The sequence below is a fragment of the Alosa alosa genome, chromosome 17 (assembly GCF_017589495.1).
Source record: "Alosa alosa isolate M-15738 ecotype Scorff River chromosome 17, AALO_Geno_1.1, whole genome shotgun sequence".
Lineage (NCBI taxonomy): Eukaryota > Metazoa > Chordata > Actinopteri > Clupeiformes > Clupeidae > Alosa > Alosa alosa.
The window spans coordinates 3,781,619-3,803,808 of record NC_063205.1 but is presented as its reverse complement, the minus strand read 5'-3'; the positions used below and the strand labels follow the sequence as shown (position 1 = coordinate 3,803,808).

At 41.4% G+C, this 22,190-nt stretch overlaps 1 protein-coding gene across 1 annotated transcript in view; it reads right to left on the bottom strand.

The window, feature by feature from the left end:
- snd1 (staphylococcal nuclease and tudor domain containing 1) overlaps positions 1–22,190 on the bottom strand; it is a 135,895-nt gene that overhangs the window by 19,707 nt on the left and 93,998 nt on the right. The window contains exons 17-18 of the mRNA XM_048268667.1: positions 17,552–17,740; positions 1,401–1,545 (exon numbers count right to left, since the gene is read on the bottom strand). Of these exons, the coding sequence (XP_048124624.1) occupies positions 1,401–1,545; positions 17,552–17,740 (334 nt within the window). The remainder of the gene's footprint in view (positions 1–1,400; positions 1,546–17,551; positions 17,741–22,190) is intronic.

Genomic DNA, 22,190 nt, shown 5'->3' with positions numbered 1-22,190 from the left:
TTCAAAAAGTCATTTGCTAGAAATCTAGTCGTGGTCTGCAACATGTTGCTGAGACCCTCATATCACACATGGCATAGCACACAGCAATTTTTGATTGCCAGCTATTTGCCTCCAATCTGGGCAATATAGCAACCTCAAAATCTGTTGTCAATTGGAAAATCTTTTTAGACAATGATTAGATTCTTTGTATTATTTCAACATTTGCAGAGATGTAATTTGATACTGGGGTTCGACAATTTGGGTAATTTCACATAATCTGGTTAATTCCATTTCCATGAATTCAAAAATTCAAAAATATAGGCTATAAGTTAAACATTGAATTTGTAAGTGTCAAATACTTACGTTACACTATACACAATGAACAAACATTGACTGTGGAATGAGGTAGGCTACACATAGGGCAGTCCAACCCCAACCCCCTTTTTTTATTTGATCTCCTCGGGTGAATGCCGTCGGCCTATTGGGCATTTTCACTACGAGATAAAAGTGATGATTTGCAGCAGACATGGTTATATTCATCACTACTTCCTATCAAGCGGACAGGAATGTGGAGACTGGAAAAGCAAGGGCTGTACTGGGGGAATAACTGCATTCTTTAACACCTGCAGGTCTGCTCCATTGAGTTATCCACAGCTAAAAGCAGGACTTAATGTGATGGGATTTGTCACGCTCTTGGCAACCGAAGACTGAGATTGGTTCCAAATTAATGCAAATTAATTAATTATCTCATTAGAACGCATTAAGTGTTGACGAAAGTCGATTTTGTGGTCTTGTCAAAGTAGACTACAACTGAGACAGGAGCGAAGACCCTTAATTATTCAAATTACTTAAGGGCAATACTTGAACTGTATAAAGTATGTCAACATACAATCTAGCCCCACCTCTCAAAATTATCTGTTTTTTTTTGCAAAAGCAATGTTGTTCTGACTGGATTCACATGGATATGAATTAATGTATATTAACCAACAAGCTAAATGTAAAAAAATTAGCCTCATAGACACTTTTACAGCTCTGCATAAACATAACCTGCTGTGTTTCCAAATTGGGCTATGCATGAGAGACCGTGTTTGGTGTGTCCAAATGGATAACTCAACCCCAGATTTAGTGCATAACCATGCCCTTGAACTAACAGAATAGTTATAAACATTTGTGAAGGCTCACTCCTTATGCAGGTGACCTTGTTCCACAAAGTTAAATATGCCAAAGGGTGTTTCATATGATGAGTAAAACTCTGTATTTAGTCAGCATGAGTTTAGTCTTCTTGGATCTGATGTCTGAGCAGCTAAAATGATTTTATTTTCTCCTGCTGAACACAAGCCACGCCTTCTGCAAGTACAGTAGATGGCATAGTAGCGACAAATGAAAGTTGAAAGGTCAGGAGATCAGCCAGTAGAACTCACCCGTCTCTACATCCTGTGCGTAGAAGTGCAGTTCATCTGTGATTTCAGTGACGTATACGGCTCGGTACTTGGCCACCCGCTCCTTCTCTTCCGACTGCAGAGCTGCCACTTCCTCTGTTGGCTTGTCCTCATAGTTGGCCCAGATCTGTCACGGAATCAGAGACACAAAGGCATATTAAGAATAATTAGACATGCTGGTATTAGTTAACTGCAATGTACAGTTACATAATATGCCGTACATGGAGAGAAGAAATAAAACCTCCAGTCAGGTAGCAAGCATCAACACTGCCATGACAGTGGTAAAAACTGATCATGTCTGAGGTGGGGATCGACAAGGCTAGGCACTGACTTTAGATTAAAGGTGCCACCCTTGATTCTGGCAAACGGTTGTTGATATCTGAAGTTAACGGCCAATCAAATTGCAACAGTTTCTTCTGTGCTACTGAAACAACATTGTTTGAATGGCACAGCCAATATTTCTCAACTCTGTCTGAGTCACTTTGTCTCTCCATTTAATGTCAATAAACACTGGAATGTTTTAAGTGTGAACATGGAACACACAGCTAGAATGATGTGAGGTTTTCAGTTACAGCACTGTATGCGGGACCGCTGCCCGATTCTCTTGTCATTCCGCGAGAGAGGACACGGGCAGCAGGCTCATTACACCAAAGAGTGGAGCTTGGGGCAACAAAAGAAAAACCACAGACAGTGGACAACGTCTCTTGCCGACCAGCTAAGCAATTGTTGCACAAAATCAACCAGCGTTAACAACTTCACCACCATTATAAAAATATCTGTCAACATTTCGGTCACTCTCAAGAAAGTCAGACTAGCCTTTTCTGAACCGGTCTCCAAACTAACTCACTGTCAGGTGTTGCCATTCATACCAGTGTTTCAATAGCCTTGTTACAAGTAAAGTAGGAATACATATTTCATACAGAATTGGTATAAACTAATTAAGTCTGAGATTTGGGCAGAACAGACATTTCCAAGAGGACTTCACTATGTTTTTTACCCTTGTTGCTGCAGAGGCAAAGCACCAGGATAAACATCTTGTGTTATCAGTACAAGTGACACAAACACTGAGCCTTAAATACCTTGCCACATCACATTTGACAAAAAGTCTGGGTTAACCATCCACAATTGCAATTAATCATTCACCTCCTAGCCATGCAATAAATGAGAAACCTACAAATAAGCGCTTAGAGATTACGGAGCGTTAATTAAGATGTAAATAAGCCATGCTACAGCAGCGCTCTGCCCAAAGCCCTCTGCACCCAGCACCAATCTGCTACATTTTGTTCCCATAATGCAATGTTGCAGCACAGAGAAGCTTTTAATCAGAGAGGCAGGGCCAATCAGAATGACACAGATTATAGTGTCACCATTCATTATGGTGGTGACCATCACAATGTCGTCTCTGGCACAGCTGGTCACCGTGGATGCTCAAACCCAGTGGCTGAATGACCTCTGACGTGTGCAGACGCATGCCGCAGTGGCAAGGGCATGAGCGCCCGCCGCAGCGAACCCCACAAATACACACCGAAACACACACATGTGCGTCCTAATGCCACAGCAATAACAATTCTGAAAAACCCTACACAAATAACTCCTAACTGCAAACACACACATGCAGACACACACACACACACACACACAAACTCTGTCCTGCCTGAGGCAGATGACCTTCCCTGAGTAGCCAACCATTCCTGTTTGTTCCACTTGAGCGCAGGTGTGGCTGCTGCTGCTGCTGCTGCTCAGTCACTACTGCAGCCAGAACTGCAATGAGTGTGCCGACACACAAATGGAGATATGCAGAATCGGAGATAGGGCGAGTGCGGGAGAGAGGGAGCAAGCAAACTCCAGATTCAACAAACCACAGTTTGAAAGGTTTGGCAAAAATGAGGGTCTTTCCTTAACAGATGCAGCTCTGACCTTCACTAGGCCAAGTGTTTGCACAATTCTATCAGCACCAAATGGATGACAAATTTAAAGGGAGGGAAGATCGCTCTTGTCAAGGGACCAGAATAATCTGTTTATGCTCCTCAGACCAAACACCACATACAGAGCAAATGAGACACTTTATTACAAGGGAAGACCTGCAGCGTGCTTATTATAATGAGGAGTGATACTCGCAGAGGTGCCTTTCCGGGACTCCGCTAATGTTTTTGATGAAAGGCTACTGAAAGTCTTGCATACCCCATTGTAACTGCAATCCAACACAGTTTCTGGCCTCAGGTGACCATGGAGCAATTAACTAAAGTAGCACTTAGCATTCAGGTGATGGGCTAGGGAAGGCAGTGCCTTTACTGGGCTATTCTATCACAATCCTAAAGAAAACTCTTTTTCTTCTCTCTTTCACTCTCTCTCGTGCACACACACGCACGCACGCTCACACACACACACACACACACACACACACACACACACACACACAACGAAAAGAGGAGGGGGACATCCCAAACACTGATTAAAGGTGACAGCGTGTCAATTCCAATAGAATGTGTTCAGTCCTGTAAGAGCGAAGCCCCATCAACACCCAGAGCACACAGACTCACAGCCAGGGTCCACGCCACTCAGGAAGAGAACAGGAAAGTGTAGTGGAGAGAGAAGGAGCAAAGTATGGGCACAGAAAAATACAATCAGACAAACATGGATGGAAGTGAAGAGAACTAGTCAACTAAACGCCAGGTCTACTATGTGACTATTTGTGTCACTGTATTTCTTTGCTGCTAATCACAAGTTTAACAAGTGAATGGGGACATAGGATTCACTTGGATATGTGGGAGGAGGTCTTTCCCACATTTAAATTCAGTATGCCCCAACTGACAAGAAATGTAGCATCTCTATATATTAATTGTTGCCACTGTGGGAGAACAAATGGCCAATATGTTGTTTGAAGGAGAACTCCAGCAACCTAATGATGGCTAATAATAGGGATTAGGCTGAAAACTGCCGGAATTCTTCTTAACTCTTTGTATTCAAGAAGCAGCGAAATATTCAAGTCTGCATAACTTTTCCCCAATCCCTGCTTCCGTTCCACCTGCCTATTGCTCCCAGCTCCTCTTTTTGTACAGAGATTATAGTAGACTAGAGAGTCCACTTGAACAGTTCATTGGGTTTGTTTGTGAACTCCGTTTCTCAAATTCTGGTGTGCACCAAGGATTGGACCAGAACGCTCTAGAAAAAAGGTGCCTGACATATAGTTTCCCTGAACTCCAGTGCATAGGTGTGAAAGCTATGCTATGATAAGCTATGTGTAACACTATTTAAAACTGAACAGACACTGCTAATTGCTCTGCAATCAAGTTGTCTGTCAACTCTGTTGGCTCGAAATGGATCTCCTATAGCTAGCTGCAAGTTGCTAGCTCTCTCCAAGCTGAATGGGGCTGTTTGGTGAAACTACATGGAGTCAAAGAGCAAAAGAAATCCATCACTATAAGCATAACAATGGCAGAAAGTACTGGGTTAAACAGCAATGGTTAATTGTGGTCTATGGTTCAGGTTTTTTTCTGGGCTCAATGATTGTGACTCTATTGATTGAACCATTAAAAGCATTGGGGACAAAATGAACCATGGCGTGTGATGGCATAGATCTCATACAACAGATTAACAATCACAGCCACCATTACATCAAAACCATAATGTTAATCATAATAACAGCATTATGAAAATGATAGGAAATACCAAACCCAAACCACCTTTTTAAACAAAACCATATTCCCAGTCCCTGAACATTTGGCTTTTTTCCACAACAATAAATGTACTGGTAGTAATGTAATAGTATTTATTATTACTTAAGGTCTTCTTTGCAATGTAACTTTAATGTAATTGTATTACTCATTTTATAACTCGCTTTGGATAAAACCATCTGCTAAAAGAATAACTGACACAGGTTTACATTACAGTATATATTTCCCCTATTTAATATAATCTTCCAAAACAACCCAATGCAATTTCAAATGTGATGCTTATGTCTGCTAGAGGAATCTCAAACTAGAATACTACAGGGTAAGGGAGCTAACTGAATTGATCAGACCCCCCATCAGATGACACATTTGGACATGCTCACCCACATGCTTCACATTGCAACTAAGAGTGCAGTGACAGTGATCAATAGGTTGGTGCACTGTAGGACTTGCAGGGAATGCTGTTTGTATGTTTGATGATCTCACAATTGACACATGACAGCTGTGACCTCTTGGGGTGACAGACTTGACAAGGTGCAAGTTGAGACATACCACCAACACCTACTCCCACCTTGCTCCACAGAGGAGGGACTGGTTGAAGAGTCATTAAAGGAGAATTCCGGTGTGATATTGACCTAAAGTGTATTGAAACATGATACCGAGTGTGAACGTATGTCTCATAGCCCATCACGGCTTGTCCCCTGCACTCCAAAATCTGGCGCTAGTTAGCTGATGCTACCAACAGCTTTTTCAATAGTGGTGCTTGACGTTAGCCATGCAAATAAATCACTGTTTTACACCCATTTCACGAGGCTCAATGTATCTCCACACTTCATTGGTAGACTTCCAAGGGCCCTGACATTTTAAACGAGACCTTGAGAACTTTGAAAAAGCACTGGTAGTTTACTTACAAGGCGATTTATACAGACAGTATCTTCCACGGCGTTTAGCGTTTGCAGCCATCTTGAATTTAGTCACGATAAATTCGAACAGCGGTAAGAATGAACAGGTATGATAAGGGATCAGATTCCAAAAATAATTCAGGTGGAAATGCATGGATTCCAGTTTCTTCCAGTAGCAGCAACTGGAATCCATGTATTTCCACTAAATTATTTTGGAATCTGATCCCTTATCATACCTGTTCATTCTTACTTTGCTCTAATTTATCGCGACTAAATTCAAGATGGCTGCAAACGCTAAACTTCGATGAAGATACTGTCTGTATAAATCTCTTGTAAGTAAACTACCAGTGCTTTTTCAAAGTTCTCAATGTCTCGTTTTTAATGTCAGGGCCCTCGAAGTCTACCAATGAAGTGTGGAGATACATTGAGCCTCGTGAATGGGTATAAAACAGTGATTTATTTGCATGGCTAGCCCGATACCGCCACTATTGAAAAAGCTGTTGGTAGCATCGCTAACTAGCCAGATTTTGGAGTGCAGGGGACAAGCCGAGATGGGCTATGAGACATACGTTCACACTCGGTATCATGTTTCAATACACTTTAGGTCAATATCACACCGGAATTCTCCTTTAACCCGAGGGCGGAGAGCTGTCGGCGGCTTGAGATGGAATGATATGACTGATTTAAAGGTATGGGCAATGCATACATATTCGAACCACTTTCACAGGCCCTGCTACGGTCATATTCAAAATCACTGTGCTAGCAGCCTGTCTGAACACAATCATAAAACAGCCAGCAGCCTTGAGGACAGAACGTCAACATTTCCGTGTCCCTCTCCATCTCTTTCGCTCTCAGAACAAACACTATGCACACACCTCAGGTGTTCCAACAAAAACCATGCCGCCATACTGCAACTACAAACGGAAAAGCAAAACTATGCCCAACACACAGCCATAACTCAAGCACAATCCAAAAACAATAGTTCATTGTGTGCCGTTTCTTTTCCATACAAAGGAACCAACCGCAGTAAAACAGACATGAGCCAGGTTAACACGGTACAGAATTACACACCGATACTAGACAAATTTTGTTTAAATGTATTTTTCAAGAAACACACGCAATTCATGCCGAACCCTACAAGCCTTAATATTTCCTGCTGTTAGACTGTCTGTGAGACGTCAACTCGGAGAAGCACTATAATCCGGTTAAATGCGGATATTTCCTGCCTGTCCGACTCGGACAGCATGTCAGCGGGGAGGCATATGAGAAGATTGGGATGCGCTTACTTAGCAGATAAAACTGTGCATTAAAAACGTCACAGGTGGCGCATAGGGGTTGAGCGAGCAGCTGGGAATTTAAGCAGATGGAGAACCTCTTCTTAGCCTCGTATCACAGCCAACAGATGTTCCACAAGCAGTCGACTCTAAACCGCAGCTTACACTGCTAATATAGCCTCCTTCCCTAAAGTCTCTGTCACATACACATACACATAAACTCACACTCACTCACACACACACACACCAGGACTGTTACATCAGAGGTATTCTCTGGTGTAACGGAATGCAACTGTATACTGCCATAGAGCTGACTGGGGTTGGGCTTAATAAATGCCTTCAGCAATGGGTGGACAGATGACATCGCTTAGGAGTCTGTTTCACACTGATATGTCCACAGGCCATAACCATGGTAACAGGGCATACACATCTGCGTGGTGGCGGGTGGTCTTGAAGAAAGAAAAAAAATGTGCTGGTAGAGTGTGTGTGTGTGTGTGTGTGTGTGTGTGAGTGTGTGTGTGTGTGTGTGTGTGCAACCTGCTCTTTAGAGGCTGAGATCTTACCATACTCCACCATGCCACCCCCATCTCAAGAGACACTGCCGCAGGCAGAAGCTCAAGACATAAGGACCCTTATGCAATGCAGAACCCCTTTCTGCCTGAGTGCAGCCTATACTGTACATGCTACAGTTACTGCAAGCAAAATCATAGAAAGCACTATCACATGATACAACATCTTGCGGTTAAAAGCAGGCATAAAGCATACCACTAAAATGGAGGAATTCCATTCTACGGGACATCTGTGTTATGAATTAATTTGATATCAAAAAGGAAGACATGGATTTGCATTGGTCAATTGCATTGAGATGGCTTGCCGTTTTCAGGAAGTCAATCTATTCTCCATTCTTCTTGGTAGACTGACAATGAAGCAATGTGTGAGACATGCATTATGACTGACTCCAGCAAAGAGCTTACGTTGAGGATAAATGGGATTGGAATGCCTGATTAATGTGCTGCCATATTTTAAGTACACTTATCAAACAGCTTTTTGGGCATGCACTGCTTTTGTCCATGGTGACATTGGTACTTATCTCTTAAAGTGTACCTCTAATTTCTCAGATCAAACGTTCAATTATCTTTGCTTCGCACTCACAGCCGTCCTCTAGCTGCACGTACGTGTGTCTGCTCTTGCCTGTTTGTTTTCTTAGGAAGCGCGACTGCCTGTGCTCATGAGGACAAAGGAGTAAGGAAGTGAAGTTATGGGCTAAGAGGAAATGTAATGGACAGTTGCCCTGCAGGAAAACACTTATGCCCAGGAGGAGTCCTCCAAAGCCTCTGCAGCCATGTCAGAGCACGTCCTGCCTATTGAGCTGGCAACTAGCCCAGGGCACAGGGACAGAGAGGGAGATATGGAGAGACAGAGAAAGAGAGTGGGGTGTGCAGAGTGAAGCAAACACAGAAAGAGGGATAGAGATATTGAGGGGAGGGAAAAGCTACTGAAGATATGGATAAAAGAGCGGGAGGACTAAAGAGAATGCAGAGAGATGAAAGAGAATCGTGAAGGCACAGAGACTGAGTGCACATTTACGTAACTGTGTCTCCTTCAGGCGAGACAGAGGCCTAAGTCTGTCTGATATTAAGAGGACATATACTGCAGACTGGCTTCCATCACTTTAACAGAATAGAGGGACTTTTGTTTCTCCAAATACTAGAATAGGCAAACAGTATGATCACCTTCTCTCAATACACTGTTGTGTTTCAGTGTTTAAACATGATAGTGTTTCATTAAGTTTCAAAAGACCAAGACCCTGATTTAACAAACGTGGCAGATAGGGAGCAAATTGAAAAACTTATAAGCAGACAATAAATAAGTCAACTGAGTTTTGAGTGCAATTACACTCAATGCTGATAGAAGTGACTTCAATTGTGTTGTCAGGGAATATGGCAGAAAGTTTAGCTCACATATACTTACTTGTGAAATTCAGCAATTTATTTTATAATACTTTATAATGTTGATATACTGTATGTTTATGCTTTAAATCCTGATATTGTATGGCATAAACTATATATGGCACTGACCAATCCATACCACACAATTATCATTGCCAGTCTAAACAGCTAATTTGATATTTTTCCACCAATGCGATTTGTGTCAGTGCTCTATTTTGTTAGGAGATGTAAAACGGCAAAAAAACACATATCTTACGATATTTGCCACTCCACAACCATGGCTTTTTAACATGTGATTGGCAGCATTTAGCTGTAATTCTGCTTTCAAAAAAAAAAAAAAAAAAAAAAAAAAAAAAAAATCCACAAACAAAATAAAAGTGGCCAAGTATCAGTCTTTGATGTTCAGAGCTAGGGAGGCAGAGTGAGATGGAGAATTAGAAGTGCATTTAGAAGTGAATTAGGCTGAAGAGCTAAGAATAGCCTCCCCGCACTATCAGACCTTTTTTTTTTTAGAGCAGGTAATAAAGAAAATTGATGAGCCGTTAGCTCCGATGTTAGCCCAGTCCCCAGCAGAGGAGCTTATCCCAGTCCCTTTCTCCTGCTATTTTACTACTGCTGCTCAGTAGTCTCATGCATGCTCTCTCATAGAGACCCGTCAGTGTGACATACCTACATCTAGATCACACAAACACTGCAATCCCAAAGGAAATGTAAAAAGTCAATATCAATTTATACATCTCTTGCATCTCAAACTGTTTAAAGATTGCACCCCCTTTTTTAGTCAAAATACCAAAAGGAAAAAGCACCTTAACACCTTTTCAATGCAGTCTGAAGAGCCCAGGGGGTATTCCAAGTATGTGGTTTAGTGACAAACCTGGGTACGTTAACTCAGAGTAAGGGGTAAACCTCCTAATAGAAGAGCTATATGGATTCAATCTCCTAACAAAACAATGCCATAGGGCTCTTGTTGTAGGAGGTTTACCACTTACCCTGAGTTAACTTACCCAGGTTTGTCACTAAACCACGTACTTGGAATACCCCCCTGTTCAAAGTGGCCTGTTTGTGTGCCTGTTCCTTTAAAAACAAAAGCATCTTGCCCAATTGCTTCACTTTGACATGTTGCTAACAGGTCCCAATTTTGCGAAATAAAACCAAACTTTCCCACTTTAGTCATGAGTGGAGAATTTAGGTGGCTTTATTTAACAAGCTGCCAAACTTGACATCACTTATCTAAATGGCTCACTGAATAATGTTTACAGATGTAGACAGCCCATAAACAAGCGGCTGGCACTGGTACCAATCCCGATACCCAACTATATAAAAACCCTTAAAAAGGGACATTTTGATAATGTGTCACCTTTAATTGTTTAGAGTTGGCAGCCAGATTCAAGGCAACAAGACTCATCAGGTCACTTACCTCAAGAGGAGCACTGTCTCTGCCATTTGGAAGATGGTTAGAAAAGATGTGCAAAGCTTGGTTTGACATAAAAAATGATCTGTTATAAACAAAATATGTCTTTGTACAGACATTCTCCCACGTGACTGAACACCTTCTCGATGATCAAGAACTTAACACAGACCACCAGTCCTTGGAACCGCAAGTGAAGGTATGGATATTCATGCAGTTTGGCTTGTTATGGGGTGCCTATGACTTGACGCTGATTCTTCTACATTGCTTGTTTTGCAATTACCAGACCTAACAGCTTACATCACTGGCACTTGGGGAGAAATTCTAATTGCAGATGTGGATGTTACAAACATTCAACATCAAGACCAAAAAATTCATGTACTCAATGTACATCCATCTGACCTCAACTAGAACTAGTGTAAAAATGGCTGTTTTTGCGGCAGCTCCCAAAGACTAAAGCAACTATAGGCAAGTGCAACATGTCCTTCACAATCACCAGCACTCAACAGCTCTCTCTAGAGAAATGGGAAGGGGGGGCACAGAGAGAAAGGAGAGAGAGATGGCAATCATTTCTGTACTCTGGCTGCCTGCGTATCGAAGCATGTGTTAATCAGCAGTAATGCAATTTACAGTGTCATCTCTCATTATTGTCTGTGTCACACTGCCCCCTCCCTTTACACACATTACAACCATGGTCCTCAAGAGTCATGTGGACTCTTTCTGCTTGGACAGGCCAAGGGCAGCCACAAACCTGCCCCCGAGGACCTTTGCTAAGAGCCTAAAGGAATCCACAGAGCGCTGGAGAAGGACACTCAAAGGGCCAAGGACACATGGTTGCACATGAACAAATGCACATGCATATGGGAAAGAGTCACTGTACTGCGATACTGTAAGGAGATTTCATGTGCATCTGACAGATGTTAAATTCATTATCTAATAATGACTGCATATTTCATTGTGCATAATTATGTGTGCACATGAATAAGTTATTTCACACATGCATTCAATCATAAGCTCAAGGTCAATAACAAAAATGTGATTTTACAGAGGTATAACTAAGCCCATATGTATTCATACCCATGCCAAATTGAGATATGTTCTGATTCATTATTCTTATTTCCTAAAATACATCTAGCAATATCTAGGACATTCCAACAAGGACTATGTGCATCACTCTATTTTCACATTCATACATAATCAGTGTATGGACTCTCAGCTAGAAAAAAATCATGAGGCTAAGTGGACGTTAGCCTCTGCTAGTAAGACTAATTTTGTGTGATAAAAATGTAAAATTCTCCCGCCGCTGACCGGAGCTCTCTGCACTGCTGTGAAACTGCACGCTACTTCTCATATAAATATATTTATTTCAGAAAAAAATTGGCCTATTTTATTTTATAGGCTTTTTTTATTTTAGTTAAACGTGATTTTCAAAAAAGGCACTCCAGTTTTATGTTTACATTTTATTGTTATTTGACTGAACATTTCATTTTACAGCTCTAACTTTGCAGAAAAAAAATATCGGGATATATATCGTATATCGATATTCAACCTAAATATATCGGGATATGACTTTTGGTCCATATCGCCCAGCCCTACTCTGAATACGGAATCAAAAGTACTACTAAAAAACTACTCCTAAAAACACACCTGCATATAACTACTTTATTTGTCTTTGGATGAGTAATATTTAAAGGAAATATATAGGGGACAACTCTGCACAGAAAACACGTGATGAGAATGTGTGAATAAAATGTACATGCAAAACTCCTGCACTGATCTCTTCTCCCAACCCCCCTGTGCTGTGTGTGTGTGTGTATATATATGAGCACGCATGCCTCTGCAACTAGCCTGCAGGGGAGTTCTAGTGTTTGAGGTGAAGCAAGTGAAGGGGGGAGGGGAGGGAAAGATACAGAGAATGTGTATCACACTGCCCAGAACAGTAAAGCTCATAATATGTAAGCCATTAGATATATAGAATTGATGTGATGAGGGGTTAGGCTTTGTATGACCACAGAAATTCTTTGTAAAAGAGGGGCAGTGCACACACATAAAGACACACACACACACACACACACTGTGCCAACCACAACAAGACTGACCACTGGCACAGCTGATTAAATGATGTTAATGTACTCTGTGAGGCCACTGGACTTGCACGGAGACACTGTTTCAATGATAACATTTGTATTCCATTTCACTGATGTCAATCTTCCCTGCAACATCCAGGGATTGATTTTTATCTCTGCATTGGAATCCATAAAACTTAGTGAATGGGGGAGCAGATGAAGCATCCAACCTGGAGCACAAAGTTGCTGCTGAGAACCAGTGAAGGTATGTGGAGGGCAAGTGCTGTGTCTAATTGGATAACTCTTTCTGTGATGCATTGTGTCACTCCCGTTGTTCCTACCTGACACTGCCTGGCCTCCATTTGTTAAATTAGCAGCACCAATGACAGTGGTGTGAGGAGTGATGGCCAGAATGGTAATATACATATATCTCACCTGCTACCCAAGTGCCATTAGTCTCAATCCTTCACTGGGGCCAATGCAATTTAGCAACCAGAGAGCAGGAGGAGACAAAAGCACACGAATCACGGCACACAAATCTCTTCATGGAGGCCATCAAAAGGGAGGGCTGAGCAATATAGCCACGGGGAGGGCTGTGATGAAGATCTGCTTAAAGAGATTAACTGGGATTGCTACTGTAGCACTGATGCATGGACAAATGAACATGCAAAGAGGCAAAGAGCTGACCTGAGACCTGCTGGATGGGGTAAATCTGGTCATGATAGATTTGATATACAAACCATTCTTAGCTCCAGTCAAGGCCTCATTGTCTTCAGTGTACATGTAACAGCTGTGCTGCTACAACCTTGTTACTCTTTGATACAGTGGAATAAACCTATTAAGTGTACCAGTTAATTACTTACATGTACATATGATATGTATGTTGTGTCTTCGATGTCTTGGAACAGGTCTACTAATTCACTACATAGTACATATATCAACTGTGTTGGTACACACTTATTGCTCTTTGATACAGTGGCATAAACTATTAAAATGAAGTGTACCAGTTAAGTACTTACAATTACATATTACATGTATGTTGTGTCATTGGTGTCTTGGAACATGTCTGCCATTACCCTACATACTGTAGTACATGTATCAACTGTGTTGGTACACATTTATTACTCTTTTGATACAGTGAAATAAACCCATTAAAATAAAGTGTACCAGTTAAGTACTTACATGTACATATTATATACATCCTGTCAATGAGGTCATGCATCCTGTAATTGATGTGTTGAAACGTGTCTGCTGTTACACCACACAGTACATGTGAATTAGTACACCTGTTCCAAGACATCGAAGACACAACACACGTCATATGTACATGTAAGTAATTAACTGGTACACTTAATAGGTTTATTCCACTGTATCAAAGAGTAACAAGGTTGTAGCAGCACAGCTGTTACATGTACACTGAAGACAATGAGGCCTTGACTGGAGCTAAGAATGGTTTGTATATCAAATCTATCATGACCAGATTTACCCCATCCAGCAGGTCTCAGGTCAGCTCTTTGCCTCTGATGAAAATTTAGGCAAATTGGCAAAGTTTTGTAAAAGCACTCAGTATTACAATGTAACAACTATATGTAGGTACCCACAAATACATAATGCAAGTACAATGATAGTACCTGATAGTACATGTTGTTACACAGGTTGTACCACTGTACCTAATTAGGTAGGTACACTGTAACAGCGATACATTAAAATAAAGTGTTACCGAAAATGTTATATCAAACACTTAATTGATTGAGCAATTCTGTATTGTTCATTGCATAATGTTTTGATATCAGAACTCAACACAACTGTTTGGCGTTGAATTAATTAATTGAGACCATTAAATCAGTCAATATTGTGTAGTATAAGTGCCCTTTAATGATTCCCTTTCTCTTCTTTAAGCTTCTCTATCCACAACAGATTGTGTACAGATCAAAGAACAACAGGCAATGGATTGATTTAGAGCAATCTCTCTTTTTGATAAACACTGATATTAGATTATGATAACAAAAGTAAAGCCATCTATGGCTCTGACTTGTGCATAGAGTGATACTTTGTGAAAAGCCTAGCTGATGGGCAAACAAACAGCCCCATTAGCTACTCTCAAACTCCAATTATCTTGATTCGTCCTCAGCTTGTTCTTGTTTAGCCAGGTGTGTAATATGCTGACTATGTACGATGGTGCTCCTTGGGACCTTTAACAGTGAGACCATTTCTTTCTACTTTTTTGTCAGAACACTTTTAATGGATGGATAGATTGGTAGAAGAAGAACAAAAGTAAAGACAAAATGCTTTTTTTTTGTATTTTCTATGGGTGATGTGCTCAAGGGGACATAGTAGATCCTTTATAATTGGTCCTTTCTGGGGGAAGCAAGGAAAAAAATGTTGGCAACGATCTAACAAAAGACATGGCAAGTTTGGTATACAAAATTCTTTTCCAGGAAGAATTTTCATAGGTTTATATTCATAAGCACTATATCGAGGTGTTGCTGAAAGTTACTCAGAGTGATTGGATATCTTCCAAAAAAAAAAATTCAAAGCGGATTACACTTCGATCAGCCGTCCACAAGGACATGTCTGTGTTCAATGTCAAAGTGTATGCCGAGGAACTCAAACTGACATGGACTGCACACCACAAAGGCTGGACAGCCAAGCAACACGGAAAGTCGGACACAGAGTGGGCACAAAGGGGGATGAGAGTGAGTGTGAGTGAGTGAGTGAGAGAAAGACACCATCTTGCTGCAGGTTTTACTGCTTGTATGGTCAGAATGCCAGAGCATCCAAGTGACCCTCTCAAGCTAGATGACATTAATACAAAGCAGGAGAAGAAAGAAGAAAAAAATGGCAGTAATCATGCCGTGGCTTCACCACGGGAGACAGAATTAAGCTTCTCTATGATAAGGCCTACAAAGCCTATAAAAGAGAGCCAGGGGACAATGAGAGGATGAAAGCGATATTAAAGGAACGCGGGTTCCAGAGACCAGAAGCGGGAGATGGGGATGTGTGGTAGTGAGAGGGGTCTGCTGAAGATCAGTGTGAGAGAGGAGGAGGGGAAAGGGAGAGCAGTAAATGAGATCAGAGAGAGAGAGAGAGAGAGAGAGAGGTCGAGTAGAACTGCCTGCTCATGCTGTGAGACATGGGAGCCCATCAGGACCTGGTTAATCTATATACTTCCCTGTAATTAGATTAGAAAATCCCTTGCTCAACAGAAAACTGGTTATTTTCAAGACTTGATTTATTTCTTTGTAATTAGCTTGTTCTAATTACAAGCATAGCTTTTTAAAACAGAAAAAGCTTTTTCTCAAGATGATCCAGCGGGACAGATCTTTTAGGAGGGCAAAAACATCCTACATGCAGCATTTGCGCTAAAACACACATAAAGTAATAATGTGGGACCAAACCGGGGGACAGTAATAGCACAGTCTAATCAGAGAGAGTCTGCCTGGTCTATCTATCTGTATTAACCCTTAAAGGAGTAGGAATGTTGGGAAATTAACATTCTAAAGAATATCTGGGTTCATTGAATTCAACATAGAATTTTAGAACCTTCAATTACCTAACCTTCCTTAGAATGTTTAAAAACCTACACCTTTAAGGGTTAAAACAAAAAATACACATATAAATCCCAAACGGACACAGAGGTTGCTCATAGTAGGCAACCTCTTACATTTTTGCTAACTGCTCTCTACTTTACAAAATAAGTGAGCCACACTCACACAGAGGCACAACTCCTTATACTCTCCATACAAATTGCTTGGTGAGAAAAATAGAGAATTGGAAGGTGGAAAAGGGGGGAAAAAGTTTCACGCCCAATCAAAAGAGATAATGTGTTTATCTTGTCTCTGTCATTTGTGCTATTCTATTTTCCAATACCACTGCATCAGTTCTATCTCAGTGAACCCACTGGATCACAGGCAAAAAAGAAAACTCAGAGAAGAAGAGAAGTGTTCTTTCATTTGCCAGGTTTTTAAGTGGCTATAAGTTGATGGGTCTGAATAGCACATGGTCAGGTTGGCTACCCATCAGGGCAGGCTGTGAATGCTGGAAAAGTGACAAGTGAGTAGGCACTGCACTAATGATTGGATATACAATGTTCAGATTCAGATTCAGATTCATAGTGAGTGTGCAGTGGTCTGAGTTCAGCTAGTTTCATTCTCAGGTGAGGGCTATACACCCTGATAAACCTATATTTCAGTCCAGATCCATGCTGTATTGGGAGGGTGGCAGTGAGATATTTCTGTCCAGAGGGTGATGATTGATTCAGAGGGAGAGCAGAGACAGTCCCTTCTGGCTTGGGCAGTAGATCATATTGATATGAGCTCAGACTCTTCTAGTGCTGTTTTTCAGGGTGAGGGATAGAGGACGAGCTAACAGCTGGCGAGCCCAAATTCATCTGCCAGCACGACACTAGCCTCAGCTTCACCAGCCGTAATGAAAATGGAGAGGAAGATTGGGATCACAAAGAGAGAAGGCTCCATCAATCACAGCCCCAAGGAGAGGAACCTTACTGATAAGCTCAAAATATATGGCCATGTTCCACACCATAAGCTACACATTAGTTTTACTCTCCCACATTTGTTTAGCGGCTTGAGTTAGACCACCCACTATGTTTAGTAATTCTGACCAGAGAACTGTACTTGATCTTTTTAGAGTACAAATGCTCTAATAGACCTACCTGCATATTGCAAAATGACAGAACTAAAGTGGTGAAGAGAAATATTTTAGGTGTTGTGAATGACTATTGCACAGGTTTTTAAAGGAATATTTTCAGGACAAAAGGGTGAGCTAATAAAGGGGTATGAGTGAATGCCAGTTTGATAAAGAATATATGCAAGTGTGTGCTACAAACAAGAAGAAATGACTTACCTTCTCTCTCCGCTGACGAGCAGGCTCCTCTGCAGAGACCAGTGTCTTGTAGTAGGCACTACGCTCTGCAGTGAAGTGGACCTTTGAGAGTGCGTTCTCGACCAGGGCCACGGAAAGATTCGCCCCATCAATGTGCAGCCAGCCGATAAAGTTGCCTGCCTTGTCCATGCTTTCAACTTCTACTTCCACCTGGGGGATGGAGTGAGGGAAGGAGAAAGATAAGGGAGAAGCAGAGAGAGAGAGAGAGAGAGAGAGAGAGAGAGAGAGAGAGAGAGAGAGAGAGAGAGAGAGAGAGAGAGAGAGGGAGAGGTTATGACTTTTTGTAAAAACAGAAAGTTATATTTCTACCATGTATCGCAAATCTAAATAATTCTACTGATTACGTAGTACTAAATACATTTTTTTGTTACTCTATTTCAGCCCTTTTATGGATTAGTTCACATGTCTGAGCCCACTAAACTCTCAACAAATGTATAAAAAACACCTCAAAACAACACATCGACAAGCAAGGAAGAGACAAACAAATGGTTAATTGTTAACTATTATCCTTCAGATAAACAGCATATACATCATTATTGTAAGTCTAGAAGAATTATTTGTTTAACAAAAAAAACAAAACACTAATTGCACTTTTGAAGTTCTGTATTAAAGAATAAAAAAGAAACCCATCACTGCTCTGTATAACGGTGCAGTCAAATACTGGCCTCTGCTCAGGAGACCTGTGAGCAGTCGGTCCATCGACTGCCAGTAGCCCTGTACACCAGACTGCGTCCCCCACGCAACGCACACCCTCCAGCATGCACCCACATTATCAGTGTCTTTCTTTTGTTCAACACTGCTTATCTTTCTTGCGCAATTAAACCCAACACAGATTCTGTCTGCAGTTGGACATTTGGAGCTTCCTCCACACTGACTGATAACGTATTACTTTGGTTTCTGAGCTCGGACAAGCTATGACTGTAAAATGAAACATGGACAACATTAACAAATTTACATAACTCTCAATCACATTTTAAAAGGAAGGGTTTTTGTTTTTAGCAATGCAGGTTAAAGACAGTATCAACAGTGGGACCACACAGATGTTGTGAAAAGATCCTGAAGGGTAGAGATGAAAAGAGTCAAACAATTAAGATCTGGCTGTTTAGCCTCCCAGACTCATGGGAAATCTAACGTCAATTATTTCACCAAGCATGGCCATGAGTCCCCAGAGAGTAAAAGCTTTTTAATGAGTGCATAATCTTCACTTTGATTAAACACAGTAATAACAAGCAACCTTATATTACTGAGATAAGCAAACATGCTTTGCCTCATCTATTTGTCCATCCAAGGGGACTGTAAATAAACAAGTGTGGTGCTTAACCAATGTTGCGTTGTGTCCAAGAGCTCGACTACATTTTGACCTGTGCGCACTCTAAACAATGCTGGGACACTGAAATCTAAAACTGACCCATGGTGATATAAGAAAGCGTGCTAGCACCAGTGATCCCCTAACACTTTGAAGCCTAAAAGGCACAGCAGTTTCTTTCCAGCATAGACAAAATGCTTTCCTTGAAGCTTAAAATACCCCTTAAATAATGAACCTGTTCTTGTGCTCGTTTCTTCTTTAACAATACATTTTCTGTGCCAGTGGTAGACTCCATAAAAGGAAAGAGGATGGGCTCTCTTCAACAGAGGGACGTCTGAGCAAACGCATCTCTCCAGTTACACTCTGCTTTGCTCATGCTCATCATTCGCTCTACCCCTTCCACTGGAAGTGCACTGCTATCAGAGTGAGACTGCACCTCCAAGCATCCAAATGTCAGACGAAAAAGTAGGGAATGGGGTCTTGTGAGTTCACTATGGCGATGTACCTCTGCCCAGCTCAAAATGCCTCCTCCTATATGCCTCCTCACCTGAGCCCACAGTTACAAGTGTCATACCTCTGTTGAATGAGGAGTGGGCCATTATAAACCAGCATTTATGAGAAACATACAGCCTGCATTTATGTATTTTGTAAGTAAGTAGAATTTATTTTAAAGCACATTTATACACAGCTTATGGTATGACAGAAAGGGTTTAAGTTTGGTGATGATTCTCAGCTGATAAAGCTACTCTTGACAACAGATCTGTTTATCAAGACAAAGCCCAGAGTCTAGACAAGATAATACCCACATAAGTTGCCAGTGAGGGGGTTACTAGATTTGGTGGGACCAAAAAAAATATCACCTCTGTTTTGTCATTATTGAGCCGGAGGAAATTATTTGCCATCCAGGGATTGATTTCATTAAGGCATTCTTGGAGAGCCTGTAGGGAGTCCCTAAATTTAGGTGGAAGATACAGGTCTGAATCATCCACATGTAAGTGGAAGGAAATATTATACTTTCTAATGATGTCACTTAATGGGAGCCTGTACAGGAAGAAGGAAACTGGGCCCAGAATGGATCCCTGGGATACTCCACAAGACACAGCGTCTGTGGAAGAGGAATGCTGGCCTATGGACACTGAGAATGATCTATCGTTAAGATAAGAGTTGAACTATTTTAATGCTGTACCTTAATGCCAACCCACTGTTCAAGGCGTGCCTTTAGGGTACCTTAAAACACCTGGGCCCGTATCACACTAAATCACACTTTTATCTAGGAGTTTCCTCTTAAAAGTTATTTCACAAAGCCTTTCAGAACTACTCTTAGTAAGGAAAAATGGCAACTCCTAAACTAAGAGTGATGTTACAGCAGCAGTAATGGAAGGGGAATTTGCTTTTCACTAGAATATGACACACATTCTCACTTAACGGGAGGGGGTCCAAGAAGCACAATTATAACAAACTGCCCCACTGAGGCATCAATACCACATAGACTACACAGTCCAGAGCTTTAACTTAAGCCATTTATCATTTTGCAATAAAATCAAACCACTAATTCTAGCCAACTCCAATTATTTTGAGTCAGGTGCTTTTGTCACTTTGCGACTGTTTTTTGCTGCAAAAGGATCCAACAGACGTCAGCTCTGACTGTGCAGTAATCAGCATAAAGTGTGACAGCAGGGTTCAGTGTGGTGTCTCATTGAGAGGGCCACTTGACTACCGGCAGAGGTGATAATGTAGCCCATTGATTACGGCTCCCTTCTCTGAGCTCAGACCTGCCCCAGCAGCACCTGTTCACGCGGCTGTTTAAACGTCTCTCACAGTGTGAGGTAACAGACAAAATTCACCCCCCCAGAGTTAATCTGCCCGAGTGATGCTGCCGGCCCACACAGCACTTCCTCTCCAATCCAAAGCAAATCCACCCACAATAGGAGAGGGAGAGCTTTGCAAAGAGCCCAAATGGCTCCCAGTGGAGACTGTTCTACACGGCCAAAATGGCTCCATGAACATGGAACACTAGAATCAAGATGACCATAGAAAAAAAATGTAAAGAACTTCATATCATACCAAGAATAGGGGTTTGGGCGTAGTGGTGTATGAAAATACTGACATTAAGCATTGTGCTGTCAACATAATATCTTATCCATATATCTTTACTATGGTTTATACAGTAGTACTTGAAATTTGATGTGGTCATGTATTTGTCCATATCCTTGTAACAGGAATAGAAACACAACAGTTCAATCGTCATCTGCAATACTCTTTCAATGTCACCAAGCAATTACTCTGAATGTGTTTGGCAGGTTAAATGAGTGACTGAAAAAGAGACAAAAAGGTAAATAAATACTGGGAGGAGTATCAGAGTGAAATCCTCCAAACATTTCTTTCTAATATCACATTAGGTGGGAATTCAGTGACTTGCCTCTAATTTGCAGACGTAAGCATTACTTTCAACTGAATAACAAGTGGACGACTAGGACAGGGGGAGTATAGGGAGAGATAGAGAGGTTGGTTTTCATTAAAATGCAGTCACATTTTGAGTAATGCAAACTGTCAAGGAGGTGTGTCTCCAAGTAATGTTTTGCAATATTAAGGAAGTAAAGAACACAGAGAACAGGGTATTTCATCACTACACCGGCCTCCCTTTTCTTAGTAATCAATTGAAAACTGCATGGTGGAAGACTCCCTCTGTCTCCCTCTCTTTGTTTGCCTCATCTTTTAGATAATTGAGGGGGTTTGTTGTACAGAATTCTGTAGGATTTGAGCTGAACTCACCAATACAATTGCGAAAGCACTGTTCCACCTGCATTGCATTGCGTTTGGTACTGCGCCTCAAGGGACTTTCAGAGTTTGAGTATTCAGTAGCCTACAGTTAACTGAAATATGTGACACTCCTGACTTCTACATGAGAGAGGACTGAGTGAGGAGGAAGATTTCAGAACTAGTTAGCTTTTTTCTGATACATTACTAGTAGGGATGCACGATATATCGACGGCCGATATATTATTGGCCGATAAGTGAAAAAATGAAAATATTATTATCGGTCCGATAACAGAATTCTGGCCGATAATTTACGCCGATATTTTAAGTCCTAATTTAGGCCTACGTAAGGTCCATCTGGATACACTGAGCTACTTGAGCTTGGTTGGCTATACTTTTTCCTCAATATAATGTCAGCGGTGTGAATGTATTTCACCACTCTAAAAAAATCTGTGGATATGCGTTCATTTGGGAATCTGTGCATCTCAAAATCCTCTCGTGAATGATCCGCCATTTAACTTTACCAGAGCGGAGCTC